General features: G+C 47.5%; 1 protein-coding gene across 12 annotated transcripts in view; it reads right to left on the bottom strand.

The window, feature by feature from the left end:
• The window catches only part of DLG1 (discs large MAGUK scaffold protein 1), a 126118-nt gene that overhangs the window by 65900 nt on the left and 34859 nt on the right, over window positions 1–25359 (bottom strand). For 5 of the 12 annotated variants that reach the window (XM_082224038.1, XM_082224036.1, XM_082224040.1 and 2 more), the window contains exons 1-4: window positions 24429–24470; window positions 24071–24202; window positions 22159–22325; window positions 6350–6520 (exon numbers count right to left, since the gene is read on the bottom strand). In XM_082224038.1, the coding sequence (XP_082080164.1) occupies window positions 6350–6520; window positions 22159–22325; window positions 24071–24202; window positions 24429–24447 (489 nt within the window). In that variant the 5' untranslated portion in view covers window positions 24448–24470. Of the gene's footprint in view, window positions 1–782; window positions 866–6349; window positions 6521–22158; window positions 22326–24070; window positions 24203–24428; window positions 24471–25359 lie in introns of those variants that run through there. The other 7 variants (XM_082224029.1, XM_082224028.1, XM_082224042.1 and 4 more) reach the window with 4 other exon arrangements.

Consider the following 25359-nt stretch of genomic DNA (forward strand, 5'->3'; position numbering starts at 1 on the left):
GTGACTGTCAGGAGAGAAAGGTGAGGCCCTGGGCATGTGTGTGTCTTCCTTACTTGAGCCTGCGGCTGAGTCAGCATCAAAGATAAGAACCTCTGCTCTAATTTGGGCCAGGCTTAATGTGCAAGATTTAACTTATTTTAGTTTAAAATGACATCCAGTCTTCACAGAAGCCAATGACATGTGAGGCTCCTACAAGGAGCCTTGAGAGGGAATGTAAATAAATGACTTTTGCTGCAATCTGAGAGGGGGGATTTTGCTTTCTTTTTATAGAATTTATTTACATGCAAAAGCTATACCGTAATAGGGACAATGTAATTAACAGATGATTAACATTACTACATGAGCAATAATATCATGTTCCTCTTTGCAAAAGTATCAAGTTATTTCTCTCACGTATCACATGGGGACATCCCAAAGGAAACCAAGCTAAGATTACTTTAATCAACATTGTCAAAACAGAAACAGAAGCTATCACAGATAAAAGCTGTGGGGATTTTTTACTGGAATCCAAACCGGGGGGCGGGGGGCGGGGGGGGGGAGAGAGACTTAGCCTACTTAGAGCAATCCTGGGAGGGATGGCTGAGAGGCCAGAGGATGCAGTGGGCCTCTCACTTCTCCACTGGGGGGGGGTCCCTGCAGGTGGAGCGGGGGGGGGCTGCCTTTAGAGGCCACAATACAGAAGTTACAGGAGAAGAAAGTTTGGCTTTTGCCAGTGAGGTTACAGTGACAGAGCAAACAGATTCAAAGCTTTACTTGGAAACTATTTTTATTGGAATACTTACATGACAGCTTTGGGGGTTCGACTAGATGGCTCTTGGGGGTCCCTTCCAGCCCTATGATTCAATGTCATACCCTTACCTTATTTTAAAGAAAATATATAGGCACTGAATACGGTCAACACACTAACTGTAGCATGCTGGATGGCTGGCATTATGTTCATTTATTTATGTTCCTAATTTATTTCAGGAAACAGTGCATTTCTAAAAATTCAAAAATTTCCACCCCACATAACTGATGTTGTCCAAATGCTACTGAAATGGATGTGTGTTAAGCAGTGATGCTTTTTGCTGGGCTTCAGCCAGGGAGGCTAAACCAGCCAGGGAGCACAAGCACTTCAATGGGGCTGGCAAGCAGCGTGACCCACGTGCAAAATGGCCTGCACCTTCTTCATAGCTGCCATGGGCACCATGGAGACCAAGGAGGGGGCGCAGTCCTGGGTGTGGTCTTTTCCAGTGCAACGTGAAGACCTTATTTCCCCAGGGCTTCTAGTTTTCAAAACAGTTGTTGACATTTTAAAGACATTTTGGCAGTGCTGTTTTTTTCTGCTGTGGGTTTCACTTTGGATTTATCTCTTTGGAGTTGTCTTCTACATCTTGTCTGGAAGGGCTGGTTTTCTTTTTCTTTTCCTCCTGACCAGTGGATCACAGCAAGGAGAATGTGGGAGGGAGAAAGAGAGTTGGAGACAAGGAAGCAGGGCCTTGGACGGAAGCACCACAACAACAGGGAACTCACGGGATGGGGAGGGGAGATCCCACTGCATATCCTGTGAGTTTTGTGTTGTGCTCAGATCAAGCAAGTTGCCTGCCAGTTGGCTTTATCGGATGACCCCAATTCCTAGTAAAAGCTTCTATCTATCCCCTTGCCTGGGTCCACACTCAAATAAAGAGTAGAGGCATCAGGTATATGTACTCAAGAGGGGAGAGGATACAAAGGCTAATAAATCTTCCAATCCTTGAATGGCAGAGATGTGGAACATTAAGCATCATTCCTTCTTTTTCTTAAAAAAACCCACACACATTCAAAGCAAAAAAACAGCACCTCTGGGGGAAGATGTGGCTTGGTCCCAGGAACAAAGAGATTGAGCTCTGGAAGATTTGGCACCCCCACCAGAGAAGCCCAGCATCCGTCAAGCTCTGGATCCAGCTGCCTCACCAAGCAATGACGTGCACAAGCATTACTGTACAAAAGCAAAGGACCATCTGAAGATGCCCGAAATCTTCCTGAATCTGACTCCAGGGATCTCCCCACCTCTGGTCTTGAAAACACCCCCGTAATAAGCGTGGTTTAAATATTTGTAAATTGAAGAATGCCAAAGGAAGATACACATTTTCTATGCATCAGAAGTATCTCCCCTGGAATTAAGAACCGGACCATCATTGGGCTATGTTAGTTCACCTACCAAAATATGAAGATTGAAGTGCCTGGACTCCCGGACACTCTTCAGGATCCTCCTGCTCATCTTCTGAGCATGCCAGATTGAAATGAACATGATGGCCTTATTACAAGTTGCTCCAAAAACGTCTTGCAGTGGAGAAGCAAACAGCCCAGCTCAAAGCAGAATCACAAGCAGCTGTGATGGACGGACAGACGGGCACTGCCTCCCCCCTCCCAACTGCCTTAGCGCCTCTTGATTAATCCAACTTCCGTCTGTTACACGTTCTGCCCACTTCAGATCTACAGATTATGCTGCTCCCAAGTGAAGAGTCTTTCTTGCCCAGTTATCCAGGTCAAGGAGCCGCCCACTGAGACCCTTCTGCTCCCACCTAGAGGGGAAAGATGCCTCACCTCCAGCCAACAAAAACACCTGGAACCTGTTCTTCATCAGTGCTTTGCAAACAGATCCCAAGCTGACCCTGGGTTTACATTGGGGAACATTTACTACCCAAAACAATGCTTGTAGCGCATACCCTTCATACCAGGGGGGATCATCATCATAGACATGACAGATCACCATAGATCGGCTGGTTCCCAATTAGCTAAGTATTGTAGACTCTCTGTTTTTCAAAAGTCAAGCCATGGACCCCCTACTTTTTAAAATTTTGATCTCTCTATGGTAGTTTTTGTTATGTGTATGGTACCACACACCTCCTGGGTGGGTTGCACAGACCCCTTGGGGTCCACGGACCAACAATTGGGAAGCACTGCCATAGATCATAGTCTGCTTCTGGATCAGTTGTCTGTGTGGCTTGGGAGGCGCAGGGCAGCTGGAGCTCCCATCCTTCCTGCAGACCTGGTCTCAGAGAGTGGCGCTGGGGGACATGTCTCCACAGTTCTCTGCCTCGCCTGGACGGCCTGACGTGCGCTAGACCTCCTCTGCCTACCCATTCCTCTGCTACTAGCTCCAGGCACAGGAATGGCTGCAACCAAGCCTCCAGCCGCGACAGCTCTGGAAGCAGCCCCAGGGCACATGAGTGCCCCTTCCGGGTGGAGCACCCCCCCCCTCCTGAACAGGCAGCCTCTCTCATTCCCAGGCCCCAGAGCCGCCCTCCCACCCACAAGATCACCTCTGGCCTTGTCAAAATTCCACTTCAGTTTGCTGGCCCTCATCCAGCCCACCACAGAGTCCAGGCGCATCTCCCTGGCCACACCACAGATGTCACAGAAACTGTGCTGACTATTATCAGCATACAGATGGCACCACTGCTGACTGATGTTTATTATGTATCACATCCTGGGACTGCGTAGATGAAAGGTAGGAATGAAACTGAACAAACAAACAGGGCTGCGTTCACCTGCCAGTTTACTTCGTTTTCATGACTTTTCCTTAACTGTTAAGTCCACATTATATTTCAGTTTTCACACAACGTAAAAACCACTTCTCAAACTATTGTAGTGCAGTGCAAGCTTAGTGCTCATATTTGCTTCCAGAAAAAAATTGATTACAAATAATAGAGCAATTTAGCATTTGATTCCATATGATCCACTATATTCCACTATAGTTCTGGAAGTGGCTGTTACCTTGTGTGAAAACTCAAACCTAACATGGAAATCAACAGTTGGGGAAGGCCATGAGAATGGAATCAATGGTCATGTGAATGCAGCCAAAACAGTATTTGGATAACCTGAGAGGCCTGTGGCCAAGGTCTTCCTTTGCAACATCTCCACCTAGAGGCCATTACAAAAGCAAATGCACTGCCAAAGATTTCTGTTCAGAGGGACAACCACCACAGAGCGGAGTTCGAATTCCTCAGCCAGCCAGCCAGCCTCTGCAGGCCCACAGTCTATATTCCATTGCCTTAAGCCGCTTCCAGGGTCCCTGAGGATTCTGCCCCTAGCAGAGGAAGGCAGGCAGGTGGACGAGGCAGCTGCCCCCACCCTCCGAATCCCTCAGCAGGCTGCTTCTTCCTGTCTTTCTGGCGCTGGGAGCCCTGCTCTGCCAATTCCCATCCTCCCCTGGCTGGTTCAGGTAATAAGAGGCTGGCATGAGGGTGTGTTTCAAGGCAGAGCTGGGGAGAAGGAAAGGCCAAGAGGCGTCTGCCACTGACTGCTGTGGGCTACGTCCAAGTTCTGACACCAGCTTCCCATATTCCCTGCCTGACACTGCGATCTGCCTCAGTTCCTCAAGCCCCCTTCCTGTCAAAGTGGGTCCAGGCCCACCTATCTGCCCTACATTTCTGACTGTGAGGATGGCAGAGGCAAATAATTCATTCAGCCTCTCCTTTAGCACACCTCAGGCCCCAATGTGTGCAGGGTTAGAAACAGAGATAGGAAAGCCAGGAGCTAAAGGGACCTTTAAAGGGTGCAACAACAGAATGTCTAGGCGCGCTTTTTTATAACAAGAATACAAAGCTGAAAATGAATGAACTGCAGCTAAAATATTATGTTCATTTTTCACATGGTCTAGTCCTTTGCGTGCCCCCCTCCCTAATATTCTTAAGAGGGTTTCTTCTCTGGTCTTCAGAAAGTAGCTGGAAGTGGGGAGGCAGAAAAAGGTCTTCCTTTCCTTTCACTTTGCAGTTTTATTCTGAAATCTTAGGCACAGTATTTGCACCCAGAGCTCAGAAACTGCTCAAGATAATGAAATTCCCTGTCACAAAGTGCGCCTAGAACAACGGGAGTTTCAAACACTGGGTGTGTCCAAAGCCCAAGAAGAATTTTGCATGATGCATCATTCCACATACTTCACAGGCATTCTTATGAAGCAGCTTGACAGAAGCCACCCTGTTCTGCAGGTGGTAGCAATAGGGAGGGGGCTGAGGGGGCAGCTGCTTTCCTAAGGCGGGCTTCCCCAACCTGGTGCCCCCCGGCTGGTGAACTACAACTCCCATCAGTCCCACCCACCACGGTCAATGTTCAGGGTTGATGGGAGTTGCAGACCAGTTGCAGCTGGAGGGCAGCATGTTGGGGGAGGGTGAGCTGAGGAGTTCATGCCCAGCCTCCCAGCACACCATCTGGACTGTGCCAGCTGCACCACAACCTCCCATGGCAGCCTCCCCTCTCCTGAACTGCTTTTACACCATCCAACATCCACCTTTCTGTTGTTTAAACAAGGACTCTTCTTGTCTGGTTCACCACGGTCCTTCCATCCCAGCCCACGAGCCATTCCGCTTTTCAAAAACAGCCCACCAGCTGCTGCTCCCTGGTCCTGAAAGAACTGCTTCAGGGTCCCGCCCTTCTCACAGCTGTCCTCCAGCCCCACTGGCAGCTTCTCCACAGCCCTCTTGAACCCGCTGCCCAGAACTCGCCACCCAAGGCAACCTTGTGTTGAGCAGGGAACTCCTGAATCTCAGAAACCCAGGCCACTCCCACTGCGGCCACCACGAGACAAAAGGTCCATGCCAGGTCAGTGCAGGCTCAAAGTTTGCCAGCAGTCCAGTTCCTGTGTGTGTTGTTCTGAGCACCCCTCTTTTAAGGTCACATATTATTATTATCAGAGAAACTGTGGGGTGGGATAAGTGAAGGCAAAACGTAAGCCATTCACTGTTCCTGCTCAGGCTGCACAGAAAAAGCATTTTGCTTTCATTCTGATTGTGCAGATAAAAGACAACAACTGGATTTCTACAGGATGGGGCATTAGTATGTGAAAACAGTCCAGATCCACTGATCCCCAGGCATGAACCTCCAGATAGTGGGAATGTCAGGCGCCATCCTGGTACCCAGGCATCTTCACTTACTCGTAAGTAGCTGATAGCCAATTATAAAATGCCCCTGACACCTGGCTAATTTCGGACATTGTTGGGAAACCCTGCTCTCAACCCTAAACTCAACTGAATAAAAAAATCTCACAACAGAGGAATACTCGGGTTTTCATGCCATAACCTAGAAATAGACTAAGAATTTGCAGACAAAATCCTACACAGCCATCAAAACAATGATTTGTGAGAGAGTGAAACCTTAGATTCCTCAAACAGGAAGAACCGGTTACCTTGCTTCAGAGATGCAGTAGGAAATGAATGAATAACACGTCAGAACTTCGTGTTATGATGAGAACCCACCAATTAGAAAGACATAAGGGTAGGACTTGGAATGAACATGAAATCTTTACAGCAAGAAGAAGGCATGCAACTTTTCACTGGACACCTGACCCATCATACCCAAAGAGGCTCTGAAATATGTGCACGCCTCCTACCTTGACTGGCGAAATGTGAGAGTGGGACACAAATCCATGGACGCTCTCAACTTGAGAGAGGCTTTTCTCAGAAACATGCACAAGCTCTGGAGCTGCTGCCTCGCTGGGGGTTTCCCGGGGGGAGCCGTGCTCTGGCGAAGGAGTGTCATCGTCATCTTGAGAACGGTATTTCTGGGGGAGGAAAAAGGTTCAAAAGGAGACCAGTTTTACAAGGCAAACCTCAACAACACAACTTGCTTCCCCAACTTAAGAGGGGAAGAAGGCGGCAACAAGAGAGCTCTGGCTTCTCTGCAACGATCCCAGCACAGGCTGCCCAAGTTGCACATCAAGGTTGCGCCCCTCCGCTTGTGCAGCGGAGTCCCTGCCAGACTCCACCCCCCCCCATGTAGAACCACCCACTTTTACTTATTTATGACATTTAAATTCCATCTTTCTGCAGACCAGAATTCAAGACACCTTAAGTCAAAATGACACACATACTCATCCCAGAAAATGCCATAAATAACAATTATTATTATTATTATTATTATTATTATTATTATTATTATTATTATTATTTTCATTTCTATGCCACTTTATGCTTTTAAGAAAGAAATCTCCAACCTACATTAAAACATCAAATAAAACAATCCAGAATAAAGCATCAATGAATAAAGCCAAATAAAAAGTATACATTCAAGCAAAATACAAAACAAAAATAGCAAAATAAAAAAGAAATCCTGGCAGACACCAAAAGCCGCCATTAAACATTTTAGCCATTAGAAAACCAGTTCTATAACCTAAACTAAAGAGCTTGGACAAAAACAAACCATTAGCACATTAACAACCAAAAGCCAAGAGAAACACAGATTTTACCTAGTGAACAAGATGGCAGGAGAACTCCCCTGCCAGGGTGGGGTGGGGAGAGGGGAGAGACAAAGGAAGAAGTTTTCTCCAGAAAAAGGCCACCCACAAGCGAAGGTCCCTGAAGATGCTGGGCAGGTTCACAGGCCAAGAGGAAGTCCTTAGACAACCCATCTGCCACCATTTCTAAAGCCACCATTTAGAACTGTGCCCAGAAATGAGCCAGGAGCCAACAGAGTCCCCTGGAAGAGCCAAGCCAACAGGCTCATAACCACAAGCCCCTGGTCAACAGCCTGGATGCCCTGCTTGACCCAGCACCAGCACTGAGGAAAGTGAGTCAGGATGTGACTCACGTGGGGACACCTGGCACGAGGCCATCCTGGAACCAAAGGGATCGCAGCTGATGCACCAAATGATGCTGGGAAAAGGCATCCTGGTGGACCCGTCGCCAAGGCCATCTAGGCAGAGCCAGCAGGCCCGGGCTTTCCATCGAATCGTTGAGGAGGAGCGGGGTGATGCGTGTGTGTGTTGAGAGGCCAACCCATCCCACCTTACCCAGGGGGGCACTGGATATTTATTTACTTCATAAAATTTCATTTAAAATGAAATACTGCTTGGGTGTAGAAAAACTTCACCGCTTATCCCTACTGTGTGTTTCAGGCTGGAGACTGAGCACTCAAGCAAAAAGCCCACACTCTGCCTTTTGTTCAGAGCCAGGCGCTGGGAATTCAAGTGCGCTCTCTGCCCTGTGGCTCCCAGTTCTCCCTCTGCAGACAGAGTGCTGCCAACGCCAGCATTCACCCACCCGTTTCAGTGCAGTGGGCAAATGGCAGTTTGCAGCCCTCCCGCCTCTTCTACCCAGCAGTCTGAATCATTCTGCGAACAAAAGATGGCCAGGAGGAGGAAATCAGCTGTCACAGGGAAGAATCAGACCACGGAGCCAAGGGATTATTTAAAGAAGACGACCAAGAGGAAGAGGAAGAAGAAGAGAAAGAGACCTTTCTCCTCCTTGGTGGAATAAATATCTGAAGTTCTGCACAAGAACTGTAAAAGGCACACAACCACTGGCACTCAGGAAACAGCAGCTGGAGCTAGGAGCCATGTGTCGGTCACTGTTTCATTAGACCAGTGACAGAAGCCAAAGCTATGGTTCTTCCTTTCTGCCAAGACAGAGGATACTGCAAATGTGAGTAACACTGAAGTTGGGCTGGCTATAATACTGCTCACATGTCCTAGGCATGTTATTTCTTAGCCCGCTTGTGCAAAAAGCATACCAGAAATAAGCACTTCTAAGTAAGCTTCTCCATTTTGGATCTGGCTTGCCTGGTCCTTCAAGCACCACAGTTAGCACCATTAACAGAGCATTTTAATCATTTCCCATGGACTGGATATGCTTCAGGAGTAACAGCAATAAACAACTGGGGGAGCGGACCTACAAACATACCTGCAAGCACCACTGGGACTCCCCAGGCTTCACCAGCCTCTGGAACCAATAAGTTTAAAATTGTACTTTGGAAAAAGACACCCGCACACAGAGTGCTTGGGAGCATATGCAGAGACAAACCTAGGCAGCCTTGTGGAAACCACAATGGAATGTGGAGATGCGCTGCGCCTCCCCCCAGGCCAATGCTGAGGAAGGGGAAACATCATGAAACCTCAACTTGTGCCCCCCCCAAGCTATTGTTCCGTCACTGGTGGGGAAGAGAAGGAAACACGAATCTGAAGTTGCAGGCAGCATCTATAACCTCTCCAGGGCCAGTTTTCTCCTGGCATATTAAACCTCCTCTGCTCACAACCAGCATGCAAAACACAGCCAGAGTGGTAGGGAAAGTCTTAGCTGCCATCCAGACACTCAGGCACACTATTTATTTGCTTAAATTTCCACAAGGTCTCAGGGCAGGTTACAACTGTTTTAAAACACAACATTAAAATCTGTTACAACAAATCATGGTCAAAAACATAGGGTGGGTCCCAATATGTCTCAGGTGTCAAAAGCCAGGGCAAAGATGTGCATCTTCAGCATATAACAAAAGCTACACAACAAAGGTGCCAGACACACCTCTCTGTGAAGGGACTGGCTATTCAGCCACTAAATCAAAGGGTCCGCCTAGCCCTGGGTACTTGTAGGCCACACTGGAAGTTGGAAGGGCTAATATACAAACTGCTGAGATTTCACATGAGACATGCACCCAACAGGAAGATTTTTAAAAAGAATGGAGATGAACATTTTTGCCATTCCCCAAGAGGGGCAGCTGTGAGGCAGCTGCCCTCACTGAAAACTCTTTATTGCCTTCCTGCAACCCTCTCCCCCATTTCCCTCCCAGTGCCAACCCCAAAGCTGCCCTCCAATCATTGCACTTTCCCTGCAACATTTCAGTTGCAAGTCAGTCCTCAAGAACCCTGGCTGGGTCAAGTGAACTTGCCTGAAGATCCTCTCAGAGGCAAAAGGCATGCTTCAGCTGCTCTCTCTCTCTCTCAAGTATCTGCAACATGGGATGGAAACCAATCACAGCCTGGGGTATCTCAACCCACATACTTATGAGGAAACCCCCAAATACTGGATAATAACATGCATTTCACTTTTTTTAAAAGGAGGGAAGAAAGAAAAGCCATCAAGTCAATCCAAATGGATGCTTTGCATTAAAGGTCACTATGCCCCCTTCATTGCTCCATCACAGTTTGTCAACACAGCCCCCAAAGCCCTCAGGTGTTCCCCCAGGGACCTCGGGAGGCTTCCATTCCGACAGACAGAACCCTTGATAGCCACAGAATAGCTACTTCCTGCTGTAGATACCTTTTTATCACTGTAAGCCACCCCAGGAGCCCCATAAACAAAAGAACAGGGTATGAATATTGCAAAGTAAAAACGGTAACTACAAAAACATGCCGTGCTTTGCCAGGGCAGTGCTTCAGCCTTCCCCGTAGGTTTTTCTACTCTGCCTTTTAATTGTTCTCCTGCAGAGGGTGCGTGTGCAATATCCCTCTTCCACAAGGCACACAGACCGAGCAGAGATCGCCACTGCCTGCCTGCCTGCCCCCAGCACGTCACCAAAAGCATATGACTTAATCCCATCCCATGGCATAATTCTATTGCTACAGATCCCATTAACAAGGAGATGCTGCTAATTTATTTAGATGTGCCAGAGGTTCGCCAGAAACCCCGTTCGGACCCACCTTGCATCCAAACATTAAAGAGACAGTGTTGTTGCTGCATGCTACTTTGCAGTGGCACAGCACTGGAGAAAAGCAATCCACGTTTTTTGTGCTAGGAGACATCTTTTCAGACCCAGGACACCTCCATCATTCAGCAACCGAGATTCAAGAAGAATGCTTTGGGAAAGAAGGGCTTGCTGCCTGCCTTGGACGTGTGAGTCCATGATCCTCTCAACAGAAAGCTGAGACAGAAAAACAGCACGGAATTATTTCTCGTGGCAGAAGTCCCCACCGCCTGCGGGGTCGAGCCGAAGAGGTCCATGTGTCCCTTTCCAAGAGGGTGGCTCCCTCTTCAGTCAGAGAAAAGGCACCAGCATGAAGAGAACTCTGCAAGGGCTCCCTTTTGGAATCCTCTTGGCCAAAAATCTCCAGGGAGGGGAGCAGGAAGGGAGGGAGAGAAGGGGATGAGGCAGTTCCACCTGCTGCAGGCAAAGTAAGCTCCGCTACCTCCTCCATAAGGATAAAAGCGGCTCATCTGGCTGCAGCCACTGCTCCGTTGATGCCAGATGCTAAGGGGGAGGGGCAAAACGCTGCAGCAACCGACCCATCATCATCGCAGGGGGCACACACAAGCACACGCCAGAGAGAGAGAAGCTCCAGCAAGCACATTTCAGACAGTAGCAGGAACTTGGAAATCCAAGTAAATGCAGCCAACTTCAAAATATCCAGCCACTCGCTGCACATTTCCTGGTCCTGTCTGTTACTTCTGTCTACCTGGAAGGCAGGGAGGGCTGGAACAGCCAACCAATATATGGGGCATCCTGAAGCTGTCTCTCTTGGAGCCCATTTCCATTGGTGAACGGAGACATTGGGTATCAGCAGAGGCTTCATTGCAATGGCAGGGCAACGGAGGGGTAGCAGTGTTAGTGGGTAGCAAAGAACAATGTTAATTATTGCAGCCTGCATACGTGGAACGCTTCACAGTGAATCAGCACCAGGAATGAAAAGCTGAGATCAATGTGGGCAGCCATGAATCACCCAGACATTCCCATCAGAATAAAAGGGGCTTCCCTTCTCACCACTGTGCCTTCATTTCCAACCCACAGACTGCAATAAGAGTTATTAGCACTGCAGGGTCCTGTTAAATCTATCCTGCCTTACAGCCAGTTTTGAAGGCTGGACAATGGCTTTGGGGCAGCAGGATTTATTGCTGAGACTAGATAAGGATTTGAAATAAAAGGGCAATCCAATAGCAATATTCACTGCTGCATTAAAGAAATTGCACGAGAGAGGATTTATTGTTTCATCTGTCCCCTCAAACAATAAGCTCTTGCACTTAGACCTGGAACTGGCAGAGCTGACCGTTCATCTGACCGTTACGCTGCCGCCTAAGGGGGGTCCATCTATCAGCACATGGCACTTTTGATGCAGGGTCCCTGCTTGCACTGCTTTGGAACAAAAACAAAGGGAAGCAGCCAGGGCAAGGCAATGTGGTGCCCCCTCCCGCCCCTCCGATCACCAAGTCTAGAAAACAGACACAACCCTCCCAAGGACAGTGTGGCCGTGGAAAGGGTAAAAACAGGCGGAAGTTCAATCCCACTACACTGCTAACTTCTCAGAATAGTTTGGGCCCGCTTTGAGGGGCTCCTTTAGTTCTTTTGCGCTCCTCCCCCTAGGAGGAGGAGGGCTTTTTTAGCCTAGAGCGCACTGGCAGAACTTATTTGGTCCAGGCATGGCTGTTTTATTCCGGGACCAGTTATTTTACTTGGGCTCAGCCAGCCCTCCTGGCCAGGTACACACACAGCAGAGGGGGCAGAAGGACCACACCTGAACTGCGTGTGATTCCTTCTCTCTCCGGCAGGGAACCTCTTCAGCTTCAGGAACACCTTGGAAGCCAAGGGATGGACTGGAGGGCCACATCCAGTACACAACAACTGGCAGTTAGTGTGTGTATCATTTTCACAAACATCGCAGGCGGTTCATTCCACGTGGTTTCAGAATAAATGATTTAGACTGATTGCCCTCAAAATAGGAACACTGCAGATCTTTTTTTCAAATGCCTGGTGTGTTTCCATTTGAGTTCATCCATACCTATTCTGCGAAGGCCTGCTTTCTAAAATAACATAACAGTCAGACAGGCTCTCCAAGATTTAGCCAACCTGGGCAAGCAGCATAAAAGGGGCAGGATGCGGTCCTTGGGTCCATACAGTGTTGGGGGGGGGAATCACAAGCTCTCAGCCCATTTTCTTGGATGATGCCTCAAGACCCACCCCGCCAGGCGCACCCAGAGAATGCATTTGAGGCACATTAAGAGGTTGCCTTGCCTAACAATACGATGGACAAAGACTCCCACTTCAGCAAGGCAAGTCAATGGCTGCCTTGCAAACATCCGCTTGTCCAAAGGACTTGCTCACAATCATCCAAACCAGCAGAATACCAATGCATAGATGGTTTTGCCATCTGAAATCAAAGCAGCCAATACAGTGGTACCTCGGGTTAAGAACTTAATTCGTTCCGGAGGTCTGTTCTTAACCTCAGGTACCACTTTAACTAATGGGGCCTCCCACTGCCACCGCACAATTTCTGTTCTCATCCTGAAGCAAAGTTCTTAACCTGAGGTACTATTTCTGGGTTAACGGGGTCTGTAACCTGAAGTGTCTGTAACCCAAGGTACCACTGTACATGGAACTCTACCAGACTGATATTGCCTATACTAGGAACATATACGGTTCACAGGAAACCATGGTCCACAATACATCTCTAAAGCCAGCTTTAGAAGCAGAAAATGCATATACAAGTAGAATTTGTCTGACGGGAAAAGAGGCCCGTTTAATTCATGGAAAGTATATAATAATCAACAGTGACAATATGATAAAGCCCTGAAGTACACGTCTGATTCTGTGACATCTGGTTATAAGGAACTGGGGGCTTCTGCCGGATGCTTTAAGGTTGCCGGCTCCCTCCAGCAGGATCAGCCTCTGAGGGGCTGCTGCTCCAAGGGGAGAGAAGATGCAGGCAGCAGCTGCAGCAAGAGGCTTTGGGGGGGGGAGTGCCCCATTTTTGGAATTCCATTCTTAAAAGAGGTTCAGTGGCACCCTTTTCATTTTCTTCTCAGCATCAGCTGAAATCCAGGCCTTTTCATTCTATTCGGTTTTAATTCTGATTGTTCCATCTGCTGTAATTAGCTATTTGCTGTGTTTTTAATATTATACTTTGTGAACAGCTGAGAGCTACAGCTGAAGAGTGGCTAATATAGGTTTGAAATCAATAAAGCTGGAATAGGCTTACAAAAGATTATGGAAGCAATTCTGGGGCCAGCATTACACTTTAGGTCTCTCTAGGTACGTAGAAGAGACTCAAGATGAGACTTCGGTGAAAAAAGTTGCAAAGTCACAACAAAGGGCTACAAAGTTTTCAACATTAGGAATACAAAAGTTTGGCATAAATAGAAGATGTTTATAAAGCTCTGAAAGTTTTCGTCCTTATTTATTATATCTAGATGCTTTCCTGCCCTGATATTTCTGAGCACACATGAGAGAAAGTGATCATATTATTGCAATAATCTCATCCAGACACAGTGAGGATGCTCACAGCTCCTCTTCTGTCTTCCACAGAGAATCAGCCACCTGCAAACTGCTATTGCAAAGGGCCCACAATTCCTTTCTTCCCATTGCTCAAAATGGATGCAACACATCCAACCCTTTCATTTTCCTCACAGTGGTTGTCAGAGTAAGACATGCCTTTTGCCAGCAGCAGAGGGGCAGCCTGTCTTCTCTATTCCTGAACACACCCCAGAACCACAGAATCACAGGGTCAGGACTGGTCTCTTCCCGGACACACAGAATGGCAGAGGTGGGAGGAACGCCCCCCACCCCCCACCCCCCGGTCACATCGAGTCCACCTTTCTGCAATGCAGGAAAGAGAACCACCTTAACCAAAGGTAGGCACTTTTCAGCTTATTTACACAATAAATACACACTGTCCTTTGTTAGGGTGCTTTATAAATGAATAAAAACTTACGTTGCAAAGTAAAGAGAACAAAACTACAATAGTGGAAGAATGCAGACATTTCATCACAAATTTATGCCCTAAACCTCCTGAATTGGTGGGCTAGGCCTTTTAGCCGGTGGTGGATGGTGGCCATTGGACCTGGTGGGGCCTCAGGAGGCCACAGACAGTGCAGGGGTTGACTTGCTCTGGGTTTCTCCAAACCTCCTTCCATTGCAAAGATACTGTGCACACGTCAGCATTGCAATTGTACAAATGTGTAACCATGTAAAAGGAAAGGATATATATATAAAATAAGAATTCATTTCCACTGAATTTGGGGATCAAACCTGGGACTGTACCTGCAAAGCACATTCTCTTTCCCCAAAGGTCTAACAGATGGAACTTGGGAGTTTAACTTAAGCGTTAGTTACGCGGTTGGTATCCTACAGTCCCCAAGAAACCACCTCCCTTCTGTATTTGAGTTGTTTGAAATATTATTTATATTAAACAATGGTGGCCAGGATCTAGTTATAAACTTTAGCTTCAAGGTGTGTAAATGTTAGCAAAGGTATAAGATGTCATACTTCAGAAGTAGAGGTGTTGAAAATATTTATAAAATACTGACGATATAGTAGGGGAGGGATTGCCAAGGTGGGGTGCTGTTTCTTTGATCATCAAGATTTTGAAAGACGCTTCTGTTTTGGAGACTATCAGCCTTTATACCAGCTACAGTCATCGCGGCAAAAATGCAAGTTAATATTATATGGCAAAGAAACTGCCACAACTCACAATAAAAGGTATGTCTGACACCTACATTATCTAGCTTCTGAAGACACACCTCTTTACCCTGGCATTCGACAAATGAAATGTCTATTACCCATCTTATTACTGTGATTGTTAAGTTGTGTAAAACTGTTTTAAATACTGTGTTTTAATGTTATAACCTGCCCTGCGACCTTACAGTGAAGGACAGGTAATAAGCAGTTATAATACTAATGATAACAGTAGCACCCAGTTGTTACACTAGGCCCATTGTAATCAATAGGCAAGTTACTTTCCAGCAGGTTTTCTCTGTCTCAGGCTCACTATCGCTAAGGCATCAGGAAGAGCTACAAGAATGCAAGGCTGCCCTATTACTAACCAAGGCTTTGCATTTGGTTCAGGTGTTTATAGCAGAATGTGATAAAACATAGGAATATTAATAAGGGAAGGCAATCTGAACATTAGATTCCTTCTACATTATTATATTGGTATTATACTAGTGAGGTATCACTGACAGCTAAAAAAAAATCTGCTCCTCACCAATATTAAAAATATCTAAATGGAAGATTCATGTTCCAAGAACAAGAATATGCTGAAAACCACAACACACACATGTGAGACAAAATAAGTTAAAGAAATGTAACTTTAAAACATACAGAATCCTTTTGTAGCATATTGAACAACTGATTACTTTGAGTAATACAGAGATTGAACTGATGTGATTAAACCATTTATTTGTAATCTTTTTAGAACAGATGGTATTTTTAGTGCCCCAGATGTTAAATTTATGGTTAATTTTATGATTACCTGTGAAGTTTTGTTGTTTCAAAAGTGTGAAAATTAAAAAAGGAACAGCATAATCTATTTTCAGTATATTTTATATGCTTTTCTTTTACATGTTTTTAATTTTCTTGATTGTTTTGAAATGTTGCAATTTTATTAAACGATGGGTTATACATTTCTTAAAATAAATAATACATGATCTGAATGCTTTATTCTGCGCGGCACCAGCTCACATTGCTTGAGACAAGTTTCTAAACCCCAGAACAGCACCCTGTTATAGAGATTGAAGTCAAAACCTCTTGGAAGGTTCACTATTAAAGCTCAGAGCTTGGAAGGTCCAGAGAAGTTTTCCTACTCAGGGACTGACACTCTAAATGGACCCTAAATGTGCAATGCCAATTATCTTCATGACATCAGCCCTGGATCCAACACAAATGCAACGCTCACTTAAACATTCCCTGAGCTCTAAACAGAACTCTAAGACAAAACTGTCAGGCAAAAGACGAGACTTCATCTGTTTCAGCCATCAAGGCAAAACCCTTTGAAGACGACATTTGCGCAAACAGAGAGTAGGTATGAAAGGATGCATTCATTTTCCTACCGTAAGAAAAATTCACAGGCTTTCACATCTATTGCTCTAAAAAGCCATCACCTGTAAACTGCCAAGATACTCTCATTAAAAGTTGTCAGATTCTATTCTCACATGCAGACTTGATGAAGTAGTTTTCGTTTCATTCCAATGACTGTGCTTGCTGAAGGCAGAATTACGGGGGTGGGGGTGGGCTGCTAAGCGTCTCACAGGAAGAATAAGGTCTTCAGTACTACAGAGCACGCCAGTCCTCTCTCAGCCCACCTTTTGCGGAACCCCCATTCCGCTTCCCCAAGTCAGGACGCTTGGCCGTTTGCAAGCAATGAGGAAGACTGACCATTGTAAAGCACTGGCCAGCATCAGCACAGCCAATATTCCCCTGGACAACATGGAACCTTTGTGTCACAGGACATTTAAAAATGGAATCCCAATAAAGCTTCCTCAGATTAAGATAACCATTAAAAAGGGAAGATTAAAGGTTATGTAAAACTAGCATATGAGTTCTATTCTGAGAGTTCAAGCAATGCAGCAAGAAGATGCTAGCATTTGTATGCATTCAATACCATAAAGTATTAAGTTGAAGAGAAAATACATCCATTTACATGCACTCGTTTTGTGTCCTGCTAAGCAAGCTAAGATATCCCAGAGGAGGCTGAGTGACTGGCTTGAAATGAAATTCTCCCTACAAAAAGTTGCAAAGCATGGAAGTTAACATACGGCTTCCCACAAACATAGCCACCAGCCCTGCTGAAACTCCGTCTCTTACCTTGGTGGTTACAATGCAAAGGCAGTCCATTGCTCCACACAGCCAGTTAGTTTACTTTAAGTCCATTATTTGGCCTGTGGTTGTTTACTGAAAACTGGGGGAGGGGGGAATAAGGGGGGAAGAGGGGAAAGGAAAGAAAGAAAGGGGGGGTCAAAGCATCAAGACCTGTCGCAGGATGCAGCCAAGGAAGAAAGAACCCAATAGGCAGAAACACGTTGGGAAATGAGAAAAGCTCACTAGAAACAAACAAACAAGCAACTGTAGAGGAAGGGGGCTTTTCCAATGTGCTCCAAATTATTCCTGAGGTTTAACCTGCTTCTTCATACAGTTTGCTCCAGCGCTCCCAGTTCTAAAGATGGCTTGATGGATGAGATTCAAAGCTGTATTTAATTAAACATATTTTGAATAAACCGCTGAATAAAAAAAATTCTCTCCCTCCCCAACGAAGCATTCCAGCGAATGAAAGCTACAGTTACATGCAAAGGTTTCCCCCATTAAACAATTTCAGCATCTGGAGTCAATAAGATAACAGATGGAATATTCCATGTAGAATTTCTGAAGGGGTGGGAAGTGAAAACAGAGCTTAGGAAGACAAACAACAAAGCTTGATTTTAACTATTTTTAGCACTTGCCCGTCTTGAATGTACCAGATTTCACAGGGTGTGGCTCAAAGGCAGCACCTGCTGGCACACGGAAGACCCCGATTTCTTCCCAATCCAAAGGGCTCAAGCAGCAGGGCTGAGAATCAGTATTGAGCAAGACCGACTAGCGGTTTGTCTCTGCCTAAGACAACTTCTGCCTATGCCCAAATGATTCCAGAATTATTATTATTATTATTATTAAGTAAACACTGTAAAGACTCAGGAGCTGCTACAACCAGACCAACAGCACTCCTGCAAGCTTTGCTGATCACAGTGCAGGACAAAGTCACAAATTACATAAATTGTGTGCTCTATCTGGTAGACCCAGTGAGATTCATGGCCATGGCCAATTGAGGTCCATTAATTTAAAGGGGTCTACTGTGAGTGCAACTTTGTTGGTAGATGAGGAACCCAATGACTCTGACCCTCTGGGCTCCCGAGGCTGGCAGCCAGGCTGAGCTCTCCTCCTCCCTCGCCTTGCATAGACCAGACCCGCGTGACCCCGGACGATGGAGAGATCCGGAGTTCACTGTGCAGGAACCGAGTCCATGCACGTGTCTGCGCTAAGACTACAAAGTTGCTCCACAGGTGGGAGTGGGAGCCCCTCTTGGCACCACTGACAAAGCCTTAAGTTACCAAACTTAAAAGACGACACAGACTTGAAGGAGGAGGGATAGTCAGGGGAGCCTCTCCTCCCCCTTCCCTGTCTAACTGCTGCCTGTTGAATCTCATCCTTTCTAGGTCACCAACCCGTCCAAGAAACAAGGGGGGCACTGAATATATGATCCATAGTTAAATCCCGGGATCCTGGACCAGCGCACCCTGCACCTCCAGCAGATCCCTTGCAATTTACAGAACATCAAGCCAGCTCTCCAGACCTCTGCTTCTCCCGGAGAACAAGGCAAGTTCCCGGCTTTACTAACTCTGGTCTTCCAACAAGGTGGAACCCAAAGCCACCGAGATGCACAGGAATTCCTCAGACCTGAGACTGGCAAACACACACAAACCTCACTGGTCCAATTATGAAACTTTATTAAGAGTATACAGTGGTACCTCAGTTTTGAAACAGCTTGGTTTCCAAACAACTTGGAAATTCAACACCGCAAACTCGGAAGTCAGTGTTCCGGTTTGCAAACTTTGCTTCGGAAGCCAAAGGTGCTCCTGAGCTTCCGTTTGTACTGATGCACTGCTAATTTGCGCCCCCCCCCCCCCGCATTGTAATTGAAGCCTTCTGTTTCCGTTCTGAGGTGATATTTGGTGCTTTCGTTTTTGCTATTTTTTTCATTTTTGTTTTTGTGACTGTGGCTTGCTTTTCGTTTTATGGGACTCTGACTTGTGACTTGTTTTTGTGACTAGAACCCAGTTCAGCTACTGATTGATTGTGTGACTGTGGAAATGGATAAAAGCCCCCCATCCAAACAATGACTCTCATCAGTGCAGGTAAGAAAAAAAATTAATTTTAATTTTTATCATCTACAATACTGTTTTATTTATTTTATAGTACAGTACATTGATTATTGTATGGATTCGTTTTATGGATCAATGGTCTTGTTTCATAGCAAAATTAATGTTAAATTGCTGTTTTAGGGGCTGTTTTTAAAAGTCTGGAATGGATTAATCCATTTTGCATTACTTTCTATGGGAAAACATGCCTTGGTTTTGGAACGCTTTGGTTTTAGAACGGACTTCCGGAACGGATTAAGTTTGGGAACCAAGGTACCACTGTATTAGAAAGAGTGTACAAGGAATTTTGGGGCTGGCCTAACTGGCCAGCGGTTTATAGCCGGGTGGGTGGGGCACAGGGAAATGTCTTGCAAAAGCAGGCAGCAGTGTCTAGGATGTGGCTGGATTTGAAAGAAGGTCCTGCTGCTCCTCGCACTTTTTGGGAAAGAGTCCTTCAGGCTTCTGCGTTCCAAAATCCTGCCACGTCTGTCTAAGGAGAGGACTATAGGTGGGGGGTGGGTGAGAAATCCGCCTTGGATTTCTAATTTGAACTTCCTGAAACAATGCATCCTTCTTTCAGAATCCACACTTCCCCAAATTTTGTGGTGCGTTTCCCCAACCGACTATTAAGGGAGTGTAAGAGAAACGCTGAGATTAGTGAAAATGACACACAAAAACACATTATGTGTCTTGCATGACAGAGCGTTGCATGCATGACAGCTGAACAGAAGTCAGGGGCGTGTGCCAAGTGCAATGAGCTCTTGGTCCTCCAGGTACAAGTTTCTTCAGCTGGAGAAATTGACAAGGGCTGGACAGATTTGAGGATGAGGCCCCCAAGGACGTGGTGGCGACATGCCACTCCCAGGATGACAGCTCCTCTGCCGTCACAGAGATGGAGGTTCTCAGGAAAGGAAGGGAATGATTCCTCAGAAGGAACTCTTGGAGGATGAAGCACAGCATGCTGACATGCTGAGCATATGCCTCTGGCTTTGTGACAGGCCAGCACCCAGGCCTGCAGCCACAGTACATTAGGGATAAGTCACGGTGTGGTCCTGGAAGCAAAATGTAGGTTGCTAGGTAGAAGGCTGGAATATGGTACCTCCAAGGTCTTTTGCATGTACGGCCAGCAGGACAAGCAGAGTTAAGGGATAGCCATGCACCTTGGTTCTCAAATGCCTTAGTACTCAAATAACTTGGAACTCAAACACTGCAAACCTGGAAGTAAGTGTTCCAGGGTGCGAACTTTTATTGGAAGCCAAACATACTCAGTTTTGAGTGTTACACTGAGGTCTGTCTGTTTCTGCGTTTTTGCAGCTCTTTTTGTTTTGTTTTTGTGACTGTGTGGAACCTAGTTCAGCTGATTGATTTATTGTTTGACTGCAGTACGTTGTTTATTGCTTTCATTTTATGGATCAGTGGTCTTGTTAGCAAAATTCATGTTAAATTGCAGTTTTAGGGGTTGTTTTTAAAAGTCTGGAACGGATTAATCCTTTTTGCATTACTTTCTATGGGAAAACACGCCTTGGTTTTGGAACGCTTTGGTTTTGGAACGGACTTCCGGAACGGATTAAGTTTGAGAACCAAGGTAGCACTGTATGGATGATACAGTGGAGGAGGGAAGAGGTATCGTGGGTTCCTCTGTGCTGAGAAACATTTGGGGGCAAGCCAGGATGTACAAAAGGGGATAATTTTACTTGAAATTGAAGTTAAAATCAACCTGGAATATCAAAAACGTGGAAGAGCAGCTTTTAAGCTGACCCCTAGAAGAAAGCCACCAGGGGCTAGTTCAGGAGGAATCCTACATCCTAAAGGCAAAGTACACTTGACCATCCAAGCAGGGATAGGGTAGGACTAGGTGCAATGAACGTGCAGCTGGAACCAGCTGCCTCTCTAAGAAGGTCTTGAAAGATCATGGGGGCTGTCACTTCCTACATCAAAGAGGACACAGAATCAAACAAACTAGACATCTCAGAAGGGGTAGACTCCCCCTTGGATCATTCTGAGGGGCAAAACAGAATGCTAAGCTGGAGAGACCCTCAGTTTGATCCATTTTATCACATATAACGTCAGGTGAATATCTCAACTTGAAGGTGTTAGCCTTTCTTAAGCATCATCTGAGAGTCAATCCTACTCCAATGTGAAACAGAGGCAGGCTGAATAATGAAGACATGCTGTTGCCCAAGAACACAGAGAGACCGGATGACACAGTAAGCTTTCACTGCAAACAATAAAATCCAAAAATGTATGTGCCTTTGTTTTACAACTTCTTTTCAGATTGCTCACTTCCACCTTTGGCAACACACAGAACATTCCACATCCCTCCATAACCTCAGTGGGGCAACAGATGACAAAGTACTCTTGTGGACATTTCCACTGGAACAAACAACTATTACATACTGTTATCTCTTGATGCCACAAAAACTCAGAGAGTTTTGTAGGTTGATTAAACTGAAGGACAGCAGCATTCCTCAAATTCCACCAACTAGCAAGCTTCATAAGCCTGGGTTCCCCACAGACATGGCCCTATTTCTAGTCACTGAGACACAACCGTTCACTCTTCAATGACTTCTGTATGGAGAAACAGGAAGACTGTAGAACTTGGAAGAAGTGAGGGGTGGTGGGCAGACCCTACCTGACCCCCATTTCCAACTCTGGTGTTTCCAGCCCACTGCCCAAACAGAAAAATAATGCAGATTCCCTGCCACACAAGGATACAAGCTTGGCAACCACCAGTCTTTGATTTACTGTCAAGCTGACCACAAGTCTGTACAGGCGATCTAGATTTAAGAATGGCCATCCCATTGGCTCAAGAGCCAGAGCAAACATTTTAAAGTCATACCTCTGTGGTTGGGCTAAGGCTGCTTGGCAGTGTTTCAGAAGTCACTGTTGTGCTTGGAAGGCTGGAGAAGTCCCATGTATTCACAGGCTGTACAAATTCAATCTGCTTTGAGCGATCAACACTTTTGGGATTGTCAAGTAAAGTCACTTCATAAAATTCTTGAATATCTGGAGATTGAGAAAATATGGTTCAGCACTTGATTTTCAGAAGAGATACTGTATACAGCTGTTGCTTTCTACTTGATCTTCCTTCCACCTTCAATTTATAATCAGATCTCCATCAGAATAAGGGAGCATCTTGTGAGCAAAAACACCAGCGCCACATGGCACACACACAAAGGGACATGCTAACTGTCAGTGGCAGAACCTACAAAGCCTGTAAAGAAAGCACAACTTTAGGATATACAGCCAATTATACCGGATGGGGGGCAGTAAACTCTTAGAATGAGAAAACCTTTCCAGGCTTTCTAGCATCTACTTGAGAGTTCCCATGGAAAAGAAATGTGAAATTGCTAAGCTTCTAACAGAAAAATTTAACTGAGATCAGCCTCCACACCTGAGGACTGGAAAGCAGCCAGTGTAACACGAATGACTGAAAACATAAGATAGGGGACACCTGGCTTATCAGTTGTGCATGTGAAAAGGATGTAGGGGTAGACCACAAGCGTAACGTGAGTCCACAGCAAAAAATGTTAACACTATTCTAGGCTGCATCAACAGAAGTTGAGTGTCCAGATCAAGGGAAGTAATAATCCCACTCTATTCCACCTTGGTCAGACCCCACGCTGGAGTCCAGTGTCCAGTTCTGGGCACCACAATTTAAGAAGGATGCTGACAAGCTGGAATGTGTGCAGAGGAGAGAGACCAGGATGATCAAGGGTCTGGAAACCAAGCTTTATAGGGAGCAGTTGAAGGAGCTGGGGACGTTTAGCCTGGAAAAGAGGAGACTGAGAGGAAATATTTCAAGGGCTGTCATATGGAGGAGGGAGCAAGATGGTTTTCTCTTGCTCTTGAGTGCAGGACTCAAACCAATGGTTTCAAGTTACAAGAAAGGAGATTCCAACTAAACATCAGGAAGAGCTTTCTGACAGTTAACATGAATAGTAATAATTATTTTATTATTATTTGTATGCTGCACATCTGACTTGGTTGCCCCAGCCACTCTGGGCAGCTCCCAACCGAACATTAAAAACACGATAAAATGTCAAACATTAAAACTTCCCTAAACAGGGTCAGATAGTTGTTTATTTCCTTGACATCTGATGGGAGGGTGTTCCACAGGGCGGGTACTCTTTGACAATGGAAAGAGGTGGTGGACTCACCTTCCTGGGAGGTTTTTAAGCAGAGGCTGGGTGGCCACCTGCCATGGATGCTTCAGCTGAGATCCCTGCATTGCAGGGGGTGGACTAGATGACTCTGGGGGTCCCTTCCAACTCTACAATTCTATGATTCTATTCTAGGAAGCGGAAGCAACAGGCTTCTGCAAGGAAAAAGTCTGTCTCACAAACTCTGCTCTCCAAGAGCATCAACAGGGAGGCAGGCAGAGGTGATCTGACTGTCTTTGTGTACTTTGACTTTTAAATTTTTTTGACAAGATACTTCTTCAAAGACCTTTGAGTAAACTTAGCAATCATGGATTAAGAGGAGAGGCCCTTTGTGGATTAGGAGTTGGCTAAATGGTAGTGAAAGTTTTCCAACGGGAGATACAGAAACTGCGCCTTTTAAACTTGCTTATAAATGATCTAGAGTCGGGGGCAAGCAGAGAAGTAGCCAAGTTTGTCTAGGACACAGGAACTTGCCAGACTGAGTGCATGTGCTGCAAAAGCAGGAGGGCAGCAAGTGCCATTCCGTTCCCGTATGTCCCCGCGGCTCCAGGCGCCGCCTCCTTCCCTCCCCAGCTCCCCGATACTCGCCTAGGAGAGCCTGGAAGAGGCTGCTCTGGAAGATGCCGATGACTCTCTCGACGGAGCTCCGCAGCTGCCGCTCGTCCGCCCGGCTCAGCTTGGCGCGGTAGTCCTCCAGGAGGCGCAGGGCGCGCTGCGTGTCTGCAAAAGGGACACCGTCGCTGCACAGGGGGGGGGGGGGCTCCTCCGCCGCCGCCGCCGCCGCCGCCCACCCGGCCCGCCTCTCCCCGCCAAGCCCGGCGCTCTGCACGCGCCCGGAGGCTCCTCCTCGGCTGCCTGCCTGCCTGCCTGCCGCCCTCCCGCCCCGGGGCGCCGCCGAGGAAAACTTTCCGCGCTCCCGCCCTTCCTCCCTCGGGCGCCTCCTCACCTTGCTTGCGGACGGGCATGGCGGGGCGCGGGAGAGCGGGGGGGGGCCGCCTTCGCCTCGCCCTCCACGCCGGCCGGCCGGGCGCCCAGGGGGCTCCTCCGCCCGCCCGCCCGCCCTCCCTCCCTCCGCCGCCGCCTCCTCCTCCTCCCGCGCCGGCTCCGCTCCCGCCCGGCTCCGCTTCGCCGCCTCCGCGCTCCCTCCTCCGGGGGGGCCGCTCCGAAATTCCAAACTTTCCAGGCAAGATGGCGTCGCGGGCCTGGCCGGCGGAGGCGGAGGGCGGGGCAGACACGCCCCTCCCGCGCCCGCCCGCCAATCCGCGCCGCCGCCCGCTACCTACGGGGCGGGGCGGGACAGGTGAGAGGCGGCCGGCCGGAGCCCCGCCCCCCAGCCGCTCTCCCAGGAGGGGAGGGGGAGGGGGAGGAGCGCGGCCGAGAGAGAGAGAGAGAGCGGGCTGCCCAAGGCGCTAGTCCGCAGCGGGCGGGGCGGGCATGGCGGGGCTGTCAGAGGAGCCTTGGGGAGCCCAAGGAGCAGCGGGAGGTCCCTTAGGCCCCGGGGCTCGGAGCTGGAGCTGGGACTCGGAAAGGCCCGTGCTCCGCCCAGCCAGGGGCCCCCCTCCGCCATATGGGGCAGAGAATGCTGCCGCTGCGCCCCTCCCGCTCTCCAGCAGCCCTGGGTCCCGGCTGGGCCCTAGGATCACCCCCTTGGCTCCTGGGGCGGGAAGGGCCCGTGAGATGAGAGGGGGCTCCTGTCAGGCTGGGGACGCCCGGCAGTCCTGAGCAGAGGTCAGGCGGGGGCGGGTCTTCGGGTGGCCAGAAGTCCAGCCCTGGGGGAGGGGAGGGGAGGGGCATTTGGACCCAAAAGCAGGACAATCTTGCAGCCTCCCAAAGGCATACTCTGGGTACCAGAATCTGGATCCTGCTGCTGCATTTCA

The sequence above is a fragment of the Podarcis vaucheri genome, assembly GCF_965113315.1.
Source record: "Podarcis vaucheri genome assembly, chromosome: 5".
NCBI lineage: Eukaryota > Metazoa > Chordata > Lepidosauria > Squamata > Lacertidae > Podarcis > Podarcis vaucheri.